At 41.1% G+C, this 12,440-nt stretch overlaps 1 protein-coding gene across 9 annotated transcripts in view; it reads left to right on the forward strand.

Annotated features, from left to right (window-relative positions):
- Positions 1 to 12,440, forward strand: part of trpm3 (transient receptor potential cation channel, subfamily M, member 3) — a gene marked incomplete at both ends in the record, with an annotated part of 116,361 nt that overhangs the window by 46,745 nt on the left and 57,176 nt on the right. For all 9 annotated transcript variants that reach the window (XM_079270877.1, XM_079270878.1, XM_079270885.1 and 6 more), the window contains 2 exons: positions 8,074 to 8,153; positions 12,237 to 12,438. In XM_079270877.1, the coding sequence (XP_079127003.1) occupies positions 8,074 to 8,153; positions 12,237 to 12,438 (282 nt within the window). The remainder of the gene's footprint in view (positions 1 to 8,073; positions 8,154 to 12,236; positions 12,439 to 12,440) is intronic.

Raw genomic sequence — 12,440 nt, forward strand, 5'->3', positions numbered from 1 at the left:
ATTATCTTTCTGTCACTGGTATTATTAAAAACATGAAAATTCTTAGTACTTGGTTTCAAAAGTGCTGCTTAGCTTGAATGTATGCTACACTTCATGGAGAATAGAGAAGTGAGGGCTGCACAGGGGTTGTCTTGTGTGTTGACCAATCTGCTGCTGTCCTCCAGTCTACCAGAGAAGAGGAAAAGGTTGTTTTGGATTGAGGCTTTCAGTGTGAAACACCCAACGAGAACCCTCATTCGGCACCGGGTTATTTTGTGTGTTGGCCATTTTGCAATTTTGCACAGTAGAGTAGTGGAAAAGATCTGTTTAGTAGTTAGTCTGTAAAACTGACCCGACCGGCACAGATTTCACAGCTGTAAAAAATAGCCTTCTCAAGTGGAAGCCTAATGTTGTGTGTTTATCTGTGTGTCAGAGAGAGAGAGAGACAGAGACACAGACAGAGAGAGAGAGAGACAGACAGAGAGAGATACACAGACAGAGAGAGAGCATGAATGTGTGTGTGTGGCCAATACTCAGGCTTGCCAGCTATCCTCCAGGAAGATAAACTCACTGTTTGCGTGTGTTCAAGTCAGTGAGTGCTATTTCACTTGCATAAGTGGTTCTTCTCCTTGACAAGATTGCATTTAAAGGCAATGACCTCATCCTTATTGCAAGCAGTAACTACATGGTGCGGGCATTGGCCTTTGCAGGTCTGGAATAAGCACTGAGTTACAATCTTGCGTTGTTTACCAATGCATAGCCTTACCCAAGATGGCTACCTTGTGAAGGTCATTGTTCATAATATTGCCCATCTCGTGGGTTACATGGTGCGCATGGTTCGCTCCTGGCTGCTGTTCTATGGGGTTACAAATGGACTTGATAAAGGAGAAAGACAAATAAGAGAGAAGGGATAAACAGAGATGGACAAAGGCACTTAGTGTGACATTAAGAGAAGATGAGTGTAATAGAGATGGAAGGTGAAATGACTGTGCTGGATGTATTTTAACTTAAGTGCAATTCAGGTCAAGTCTGCTCTCGCCAACCTGAGGCCAAGAGTGCCTGTCGGGTTGTAGACTGACCAGTCAGTCATGCCATTTGTAGGGCATCAGATTTGCTCAAGTCTGAACTGATAGAGTACCACGTGTTCTCTGTTCAACAGTTCTGCATCTGCTTCTTCGTTTGCCATTTCCATATTTTAACCAGCTCACACATCCCAAACTGTTACATCTGGATTTCTTCATTGCATAAAAGTGTCACGATCACGTCCTCGGCGATGGGAGAGGACAGACCGAATGACCTCTGCTGAGATGCTCATCTCATGTGTGTCGAGGAACATCACTTACACAAAATGTAATATGCGTCAGAGTTCATACTCATTTTACAAATTGCAGCAGTTCACAGCAATTAACCCGCTGATGTCTAATAATCCTGTTGTAAAGGAGAGAACACGCACATCAAGACAGACGGCTTCTTTGTGTGTACAATGTTCAGCATGCACCAGAAAAGAGATGCTTTCACACTGAAACCTGTACCTCAATATTTTGTGTTTTTCTGTCGCTCATCCAAATGCTATTATGATAACAATTAACTCGTCTCTTACCAGTAGCAGATGTTTCTTTCTTGGTGCAAACTTTAACGTTGTAACCCCACTGTACACGACCAGACTGGCAATACAATCCACTCCCATTGCGTTTGGGAAGCAACTGATTCGTTGCACAAAGGATGCTGGGTAACCTGCGATACGGACCAAGTCGATTTTTTAGTAGAGCAGTGGGAGCGTTGATTGTAGTTTATGTAAATTGGTCGCATACAGTAGGGCTCCATTGTTACTGTAAAGCCTGCTTTGGAGGTTACGTTTTTAAGTTTTTACTTCTCTGGCAAAAAAGTACTTCACTATATATAAATATCATAAGGAAGCTGCATTTCAGTGCATGTTGTTTGCTTGCATGTGGCAGCAGAAACTTTCTTCTACCAGTGTTTATGCATTGGCAGGCCATGTGTTAAACAATATCCTTCCACTCTGATGCGTCTGATTGCACTTTTGTAGACATAACAGATATGTTGCAGAGTGGTTCTAAATAAACAGTAGATTCAGTTGGTCACAAGAGATTGATCTGATCTGCTTTGGCCATCAACATATTGTTAGAAATGCTTGCTATCATTAGCAAGACAAATAAAGGCTTGCAGCAGTACTGTCCACACTTTCTGAATGGCTAAAAAAGACATTTTATTTGCTGACGTTGTGCTGTTACCATAATCTGCTTCCATGAACTGAAATTGCTGAGACTATTAACATGATAGTAGAGTTTTAGCAGACATAGAAGAGGGTGTTTTATAGGGCAACTATAGTGTAAAATCAACAAAACAAAGGTGTCCTCCTGCTTGTATGTTTCCTCTAAAATATATATGTATTTCACCACAAGTGCAACAAAGTCTGTTAGTGTGCATTTTTGTGTGCACCTCCCAGGCAACACTCTAGGGAATAAGTAAGGCAAGGCAAGTTTATTTGTATAGCACATTTCAACAACAAGGTAATTCAAAGTGCTTCACATAAAACCATTAAAAGCATCAAAACATAAGGCAGAAGAAAAGGAGATTTAAAAACAATTAAGAACATTCATTGCATTAAAACATTAAAAAACAACAAAACAACAACAAATAAAATACAGTAGTAAAATGCAGAAATGCAGGAAATTTATTAATATATAAATTGAATGTGGTTCAATTAAAGGCAGCAGCAAACAGAAAAGTCTTCAATCTTGATTTAAATGAGCTGAGGGTCTCAGCAGACCTGCAGCTTTCTGGGACTTTGTTCCAGATATGTGGAGCAGAAAAACTGAACGCTGCTTCTCCATGTTTAGTTCTGACTCTGGGAACAGAAAGTAGACCGGTCCCAGACGACCTGAGGGGTCGGGATGGTTCATAAGGTAGCAGCAGATCAGAGATGTATTTAAGTAAGTAGAAATGTAGGACCTTACCATCCTCACTGCTTGCTCATATGTATGCGTTTATTTGTGTGTGTGTGTTTGTTTGTCTGTGTGTAGTTTATAATGTGTGCACACACACACACACACACACACACCTGGCTCTGGTGCCTTGTAGCATCTGGACTGCCTTGACTCAGGTGCACTCCTTAAGCACTCTGAGTCTTTCATTACTTTTAATAAATTTGCTTTCATTCACACCGAATCTGGGGCATTCGCTGTCATTCACATTTTGTTGTTGGTGTATGTGTGTTTTAAATTAAAAAGGATTACATTTTTTGGAAAGTACATTCTCTTAAATTTCTGTGGTTTTCCAGCTTTTGTATTGCTAGACTTCATTTAGTTCAGATTACAGTCTTATGTGCCAGTGTCCCCCGCTGCTCCAGCTAATTAAACCTGGTCTGTATTATGAACAGGTCCGTTAATCCCTTTGATGAAAACAGATAGGAAAGTGCCCTTGTGCTGTAAAAAAAAACAGCAGGAAAACTGCAAATGCAACAGCAAAAACTCACATTCACGAGTTTGTGTGTGTGTGTGTGTGTGTCATGGAGGACAAAATAAGGACGGTGAGCAGGCATGAATGACACATCGCTCCACCTAATAGGCTCTCTTGCCATTCAGACTCCCTATTTGGTCTTGATCTCTGACAGAAATGTGGCTGAAGGAGATGAAGCTCTCTCTCGCTCCCAAACACACACACACACACACACACACACACCCACACCCACACACACAGCCACAGTCCAACTCAGAGCCTGACAGTCCACCTTTAATTTGAATCTAAATCAGGTGAGGTGCTTGTGAAAAGTGGAGCACGGCGGGTAATTCTCTTGGCACATTGTTTCTAGAAGAGACTAACGACCTTTCCGTGTTGTGGAGGGGACAGACGTTATTGTTACACTACCTAAAGATAGTAACCAGCAGTGTCATGATATGAGATCTTTTTTAAATTCATTTCTTAGCTCGTACGCACAGACATAGGCAAAGACTACCGTATTTGCTGGTGTTTCAGGGCTCTCTTGCTGTGTACATTCAGCACCATGAACACGCACACTCTCGTGCACACGCACACACTCTAGCACACACATACCAGCAGTGCTAATAGTCCCAGAGACGACCAGTTGCCAGTTGACTGAGAGGTGGCCTGATCAAGGTAGCGCTGATCAGTTTCGTTCAGTGATCTCAATTTGAAGCCGCTAACACTACATTTAATCATGCTTTTGAAGGGAATGCCACAACAATGCAGCCCATCACATAATACAGGTGAGTCATGAAAACCAGACTTGTGTCACAGTTTTGGTTTGATAAACCTTTTAACGACTTCAAGATTTTTCACCACGGCAGATTTTTGGTAGTTGTTTATTTTTCTATTTTAATTTTACTCAATATTTCTCCATTTGTGGAAATCAATCAGTTTTTACCACTTTTTATTTGTTACTACTTTTTACGTCATGCAGTGTTTTGTGTTTAAGATAAAGGAGTTTATTCAGAGTGTTAGTGTCAGTGGTAGTACACTCCGACACATGTATGTATGTGAGTGCTGCATCTGAGAAAATGTCTATTTTCTAACATAACTATCTCTGGTCTTTATGTTTGTCTTATTTCATCTCTTTATTTTAAGATGAACGATTGAAAGTACAGCAAAAATGCAATACCATCTAATTGTACCACAAATGGAAGGTTGTTTGTTTTTCAATTTCAAATTTGTCATAACTTTTTTTGATGTAAGTATTACAAAAAGATACATTTAAATCACCCAAAAAAGTGTCCTCGTCCTGGACCATCCCAATTTATCTTGAACGTGTTCACTGTCTGCTGACATTGATTGTTAAAAGATTTGATAATCTGAGTTAGAATATCATTCTTGATGTGTGACGACGAGGAAATCAAAATGCACTGTAAAAAGGGAAGCAGTTGTGTCTCTTATATCACTGAGATGGCAATAAAACAAAATGCAATGTAATGCACTTGAAGAGTTGTACAGAGAGGGGAAGATAAAGCACAAGAGGAAAGGTGATGATTTAGATTTCATCCCTTTTTGGAATAGATGTACCGGAACATGAAATGGAGATTATCTGGGTATCTCGACAGTAAGTACAGTGTATCGCCATTGTTAAATGTTAAATCAGTTTTGAATAAATTATTGTCAAGAAAACTGATATTTTAATATTTTAAAAAACATTCTCATATAAAAGCGATACAAGCTATATGTCTTCATAAAAGCTGAGTCAATCATATTTGTAAAAAGGAAAAGTGAAAAAAGGGGAGAGGAAATAGGAGAGTGTAAAGGGATTGGGCTGGTGATTGGATATGGTTCCCAATTCAGCTCCCTGCCAGTGCCATTACGAAGGAGGAGATACAACAGTAAAGAAGGGGGAAGAGAGGACAAGGAGGAGGTGGATGAATTTGATTGTTATGGAGTCAAGACCCCAAACAGGCTGTCAGATGCTGCTCACTTGCTCCACAGTCTCTCTTTATACACTCACACGAACCCACGGCTGGTGTGTGTGTGTGTGTGTGTCCCAGTGATGAATCTTAATTACACAATGGGGTGCAGGCCATGTGCCATCTCATACCATGACAAATCTCATAAGCAGCACTAGAGAGCGTGAGAGGAAGAGTGAGAGTGAGAGTGAGTGAAAACATGTGCACACCATATATACAGAAAAGAAGGAAAAGCAGAATTGAAGCAGCACAAATGATTGATTGTAAAGTGAAGTACATATTTTTTCTTGGGTGAAACTACTGTGATCCCTCTTTTAAGGGTTCGATTAGAGAACATAAAATACTTTTTGTGTTTCGTGACGTTTAGCCCTGTCAATGCTAAAAAACTGCAGTTGCTGCCATTGAGCGGATCTAGTTTTGTCCCAGGTTGAGCTGGCGGATGAATACACAGTTCTAGCATGTCGGGGAAAGAATCGGGCTGGGGGCGTTTCTGTGGCCCGCTGAGTCATAGTGGCCAGGGTGAGCTCTAAAAGCAGCCCCCCAGAGTAATGGTTAATCGTGGGAAGTCTGGTGTTAGGGTAAGTGGGCCTGTGTGTAGGCCGAGCCTGTTTGTGGCCAGTTGCGGTGGGTTTTGGCGTGCCGTGGTGTGACAGGGCCAGTCAGGCGGATGCGGCGTGTGTTGTTGTAGCCGTGGCGGTGAGGAAAGCCTAGTACAAGCAGCTCTCAGCTCTGTTGGCTGGGAAAAGAGCCGGGGCAGCTCTCCCATAATCAAAAGCAAAAAAAAAAAAAAGCTTTGTCCTTTTGTCTCCATGTCTGTTGTGTTCTGTGACCGTCCCGTTGTAACATTTGGTCCTATTCTGGACCCTTGTGTGGTGCTCCGTCTGTACAAAATCTGACACAGACATAGTCCACTTCCTGGAATGGTGGTGTCGTCCCAGGAAGTGTTACCTTTGAACCACAAAGCGCTGACCAGAAAGTTGTAAATGGCAGAGAGTGACGTTCTCCTAATCACAGAAACAGAAAATGTACATCATACTTTATGTAACACACAGCTTAAACTTACATTTATTTCCACAGGTAATGAACATACAACAACAGGAAAAGGCACGTAATACAGAGTGAGAAAACAACTGTTATGGAGGGACACATACCATTTGATTTAGGCGTGATGACTGATGGATCAAGTTGCACCAAGTCTGTTCCAGTCTGGGTCTATTGGCAGTAAGGAGATGAAATGTCACAGCTCCATCCACCATCCATTCCGAATTTAGAATACCTCCTGTGTTTTTTACGCTTATAAGCAATGATTTCAGTATGAATGACACAAGCAAACTGTGTTTTTGATTAATCCGTTTTTATTTTGCCCAAATTAACATGTTAGAGTTTGTGTTCTCCAGGATTTTGGTGGTTTCCTATCGAAGCAAATCTAATAATAGTCAGTGTGCTGTCTTTTCGTTTGCTTTCTCATTTAGTATGGGGTCTTTTCTGGCCGTTCACGTTATTGTACCAGTACCTTCACTATGTGTGATCTTCAAATGGTTTGTAGAAATAACTGTAGTTGATGTATTTCCTCTTGTCAAACCTAAAGAAATCGTTTCTTAAAGGTACAGTAGCTGACATTTTAAAACTGACTTTGCTGCACAGTACTTTTTTTTCTTTTAAGCTAAAAACCCATGCCCATTCCTACCCTTTAGTGTACTGCTCTTTTTAACTGCCCAATAAAGGACAAGTCTGAGCAAGCAACTAAAATATATCAAACAAACCAAAGAAGGGACACTTAGGCTACCAAGTCTCCTGCCATTTGTAGTGTAGTGCCCCTTTAAATACAACAAGCAGACATTTATCATAAAGCTCTGGATAGTTTCCTTTCTTATTGGCTCTAAGAAGGGTACATGCAACATATTGCCTCTTGGCAAATATTGATCCCTGTTGATATGTAACAAGTGTTCATGCATGTATCTGTGGAGACACCTATGCAGATGTGTATTAATGTTAAATCCTGTGGTACAGCTCAGGCTCGCTCTGAGTCTTTGTTGTCGTGTCTGATGCAGGATACCGTAATTGGCTCTCTGTCACTCAGACCTGCAGCAGCTGCGACTGCAGAGCGTCACGGTTTCACAAATACACCATTCACCGAGCTGCATTATTCCTTGAAAGTCTCAGTACTATAGAATGTAAGAACCAAAATGTGTGCAGACAGTTTAGAAACACATGCACACATTTTGCTCATATATACACACATACACTCAGACGGCTGCACATAAAAGTAACTAAGGACTGGAACTCTGACATCATTTACTGCCTGACTGCATTTAAAATCCGCTTTCTCCTTCCCAGCTCTTTATCGCATCCAGTTTGAGCTGGAGTCACTGAATAACATACAACATTTCTGTCAGTGTGTCTTCAGCGTTTGAATTATACGTGAGGGACTGTGCCTCTGCTGAGTGTGTGTGTTTGTGTATGTGTCTTTCTATAACAAACCTCAGACCATGACAGAAGGATGAACAAAAACAAAAAACACTTTCTTTTACAGATGAACTCCTGAGTCAAATACAAGCCTGCTCATGATTTATTTCTGTCTATCTGATGCCACTCCTGCAGGCTCAGGTCACAGCTCCAGTATTTGTCAAAGACTCACTGATTTCTTCTGTCTTCATCTCTGCAGGCACAGAAATCGTGGATAGAAAGAGTATTCAGCAAGAGAGAATGTGTTCATATCATAGTGAGCGCCAAAGACCCCCATAGGTAAGTAATAATGTATGTGAAGGAAATGGAAAAAATATGAATTACATTGTTCTTAGTTCCAGATCGTTGTTTTTGTTTTGAATTGTGGAAGAAGCAAAGGATAAAGAAAGTATTTTTTAGCTGAAAGAAGTATACCGGTATGTATTTAGGATTAAGCTGCTTCTTTATTTGCTATAAAATACCTTAATGAGTGAGTTAGCCAATGTGACCTCACAGATTAGGAGCCCTGTTTCACCACTGACCTTTTAAAACATGCCTCAGAGTAATATCACACTGGCCTCTATTTGCATCACAGTTAGATGTTCTCATTTCAGTCATTATTTATCTCTGTCTATTTTCAGCACACAAAAGGCAGCAGTGGAAAGTGACTTTGTTACAAGTACTGTACTTACAGTCAGTGCAATATTTAGGAACTTAAGTATTTAGATTTCATGCAAAACTTTGTACTTTTACTGAATTACATTTCAGAGGAATTAGTTTGACAGCTATGTATCCCCTACACTGCGGTAGATTCAACTATAGCATATCAAATGAATAAGTAGTGTACATTTAAAAAAAATTCAATTCAATTCAATTCAATTTATTGTTGTATCGCCCAAAATCACAAATTACAAATTTGCCTCAGAGGGCTTAACAATATGTACACATTTGACATCCTCTTGTCCCGGGACCCTCACATCAGAACAGGAAAAACTCCCCAAAAACCCCTTTAACGGGGAGGAAAGAGGAAGAAACCTGTGGGAGAGCAATAGAGGAGGGATCCCTCTCCCAGGATGGACAGAAGTGCAATGATGTCATGTGTAGAACAGGATAGTGAATTACAACACATTCAATGTAATTACAGCACATTCAATGTATGACACAACCACGACAGGAGGCAACACCTGGTCCAGGTAAACCCGGATACACAGGAACCTGTGAGGCGAGAAAGCACAGAGACTCTGGTGAAGAAGCAGGTCAATAATGTGCATTAATGGTATCGGTAGTATGAAATAGTAATGTGAGTAATAATAAAAGTGATATTAGCAGTTGGAGTCAGCAGGGCCATGGTAGGAGGAAGGACCAGGGTCCAGATGAAACCATGCTCCATGGAAACCTGTGAGGAGAGGAAGCACAAGGACTCCGGGGAAGAGACAAAATCAGTACTGTGCATTAATGGTGTCGGTAATAGGATTAATAATGTTAACAATGAAGATCGTAGTAGGTGTCAGCAGGGCCATGGCTGGTTGAAGAACCAGTGTCCAGATAAAACTGCGGTCATCCTGTGAGGCGAGAAAGCACAAATACTCCGGGGAAGAAGTAAAGTTAGTAATGAGCATTAATGGGACATCAATGCATACAGACGGAGGTGAAGAAGAGGAGGAGAGAGGTGCTCAGTGTAGGAAGTCCCCCTGTAGTTTTTGCTTATACCAGTTTGTCCATGGGCCGGTCCAAGGCAAGCCAGAGCCAGCCCTAACTATAAGCACTGTCAAAGAGGAAAGTCTTGAGCCTACTCTTAAATGTGGTGAGTGTGTGTGCCTCCCGGACTGAAACGGGAAGCTGGTTCCACAGAAGAGGAGCTTGATAACTGAAGGCTCTGGCTCCCGTCCTACTTTTTAAGACTCTAGGAACCACAAGTAACCCTGAATCACTGGATGGCAGCTCTCTAGTAGGGCAGTATGGTACTATAAGCTCTTTAAGATATGATGGAGCCTGACCAATTCGGGCTTTGTAGGTCAGTAAAAGGATTTTAAATTCTATTCTAGATTTTACAGGGAGCCAGTGCAGAGAAGCTAATACAGGAGTAATATGATCTCTCCTCTTAGTTCTTACACGAGCTGCAGCATTCTGGATCAGCTGGAGAGATTTGAGAGACTTATTAGAGCAGCCTGAAAATAAGGAATTGCAGTAATCTAGTCTAGAGGTAACAAATGCATGAACTAATTTCTCTGCATCGCTTTGGATTAAGTTATTTTGTTTAACTCCTCAATCGTTTATTTTTGATTTAATTCATTTAAGTGGCCGTGGGGCAGACACAGTCTCTATGTGGTTTTGCGTGAGTAACTGCTCTAATGGAAGCTCAGAGGAGTGTGTAAGACTGCAACTCTGCTTCCTGGTCTGATCTCTGGGTTGTCATGTACCAGGTCTATACAGAAACTGGGTCAGACACACACACACACACACACACACACACACACACACACACACACACACACACACACACACACACACACACACAGACACACACACAGGAAATAGTCTGTTAGATAAACAGAATTAACATAACTTGAGGAAAGCGTGTGGAAGCCAGAAGGAGGGGAAAGAGATGTTCCTCAAGATCAAATCAACTTTTCTCTTTTTAGTCATAAACACATGTTGACGCATTAGGCAGAGGGAGGCAAAGTACCTTTGGTAAGAAATGACGGTAACGTGAAGTGACGATCAAAGCCTCCTGACTTCCTTTCCTCCCAGGGCTCCCACTCCATCCTCTTAAGGTTAAAATAGATAATATGAAAGCTGCATTCAGTACATCTGAATAAGCATGTACTCGGGTAGGAATACTACAATTAATATAACTGTCATTCTGCTAACTCCTCTAGTTGCTGAAAGGGAGAAGGAGAGGAGAACATCAGGGAGCAGAAAACAAAAAGAGACCGAGCCAATAAAAGATTGCAGGGGCCTTCAGATCTTTCTCCTCCTCTCCCAATCAGGAGATGAAAGTCAGATGACAAGCTGTCACTTCGTCTCTGCCCACCTCTTACTGTTAAGCACACGACTATGGCAGCTCTCAAGCTTTTTCTCACCATCTCACTGTCACACACAACCTCTCTCTCTCTCTCTCTCTCTCTCTCTCTCTCTCTCTCTCTCTCTCTCTCTCTCTCTCTCTCTCTCGACACGACAGTCGCTTCTCTTCGGGCTCTGCCTTCTCAAGATTATTAAGGATTATGTTTTTATACCAATCCTACGTTACGTTCACATGATAGGTCTTACTGCTCACTCCCCCCAGATCTGATCTTTCTGCCTAAACTGTTCACAGTAATGTTTGAAGTGACTCATATCTGATATTAGTGTGAACGGATCTCTGCCCTGAAACGCCTCACATGCAGCCAATTAATATCACACACATGGGGGGGTTGGGGACTGCCCATTGATCCAAAAATACACATCAGAGTTATTGGAGCCAGACTCTGTTAACATATTTCTCAAATTGACAGATTTGGGTTCATGACTTTGTATGACTCTTAAAGCAGACTTTTCATTTTGGCTGATATTTAACTTTGACAGCTCTTCTGTGAACTAAGTTAAATAAACTAACGTAAGATGTGCGAAGTTACTGTTTGACAGAGAAATTGAATTCATCAGATGAACTGAGTGAAACTGTGAAAAGTCAGTTTGACAAGTCAGATTTACATTTTAAATGACTGATGACGAGGCAACTGTTCGCTAAACATCTACTCCGTCTAAAAGATAGTTTATGATTCATTACGCCTCATAAACAGACTCATTCAGCGAACATAATTGAACATAATTCTGTGTTAATTTGAGCTCCATGTAAAGTAAATAAACATGTTTTACAAATAATGCTCATCTGCAATTACCGACATCGTTAAGACGTTTTTTGTAACTGGAAATTGATTGAATCACAGTTAGACTGAGGGACACATGACGGCCAATTCCTCAGCAGAACTAATATAGAAAAAGTATTTTCTGCCGGGTAATAAACATAATGAGTGTCTGATAGCCAATGATGTACCGCCATATCGTTTTGCGGGAGAGAGGTTCTTCTTCTGCAGGTCTGCGCAGTGAAGTATAACGTGGAAACATGTGATCAGACATGTAACCGATTAAGGATAACTAAAATAAAAAAATACTAAAGTACTAAATAAAAGTAATTTAATACTTTTATAACATGTAGTGTATGCGTTTGTTTCTGTTTGTGTTCATTTCTTAGCCACATGATTGGAAAAAATATATATTTCAGTTTCCAATCTGCAAAATCTCAAAGTTGAATCTGTGTGACATGAGATTAATTATATTGTATTTTGCCACACTAGCTTGTAATTTGAACGTAGCCTCACATGCACTTTTACTTTCTCCTCTCAGGTGCTGTTGTGGTCGTCTGATAGGTCAGCATGTGGGCTTGCCCCCGGGCATATCAACGAGTCAGAATGATAAGGCAGAGCGTTTGGCTAAGAATGACAGCCTGTCGGAGAAGTGGTCGATCTGCAAACACACACAGCTCAGCCCCACTGATGCATTCGGCACCATTGAGTTCCAGGGAGGAGGACACTCCAACAAAGCCATGGT

The sequence above is a fragment of the Melanostigma gelatinosum genome (genome assembly GCF_949748355.1).
Source record: "Melanostigma gelatinosum genome assembly, chromosome: 6".
Lineage (NCBI taxonomy): Eukaryota > Metazoa > Chordata > Actinopteri > Perciformes > Zoarcidae > Melanostigma > Melanostigma gelatinosum.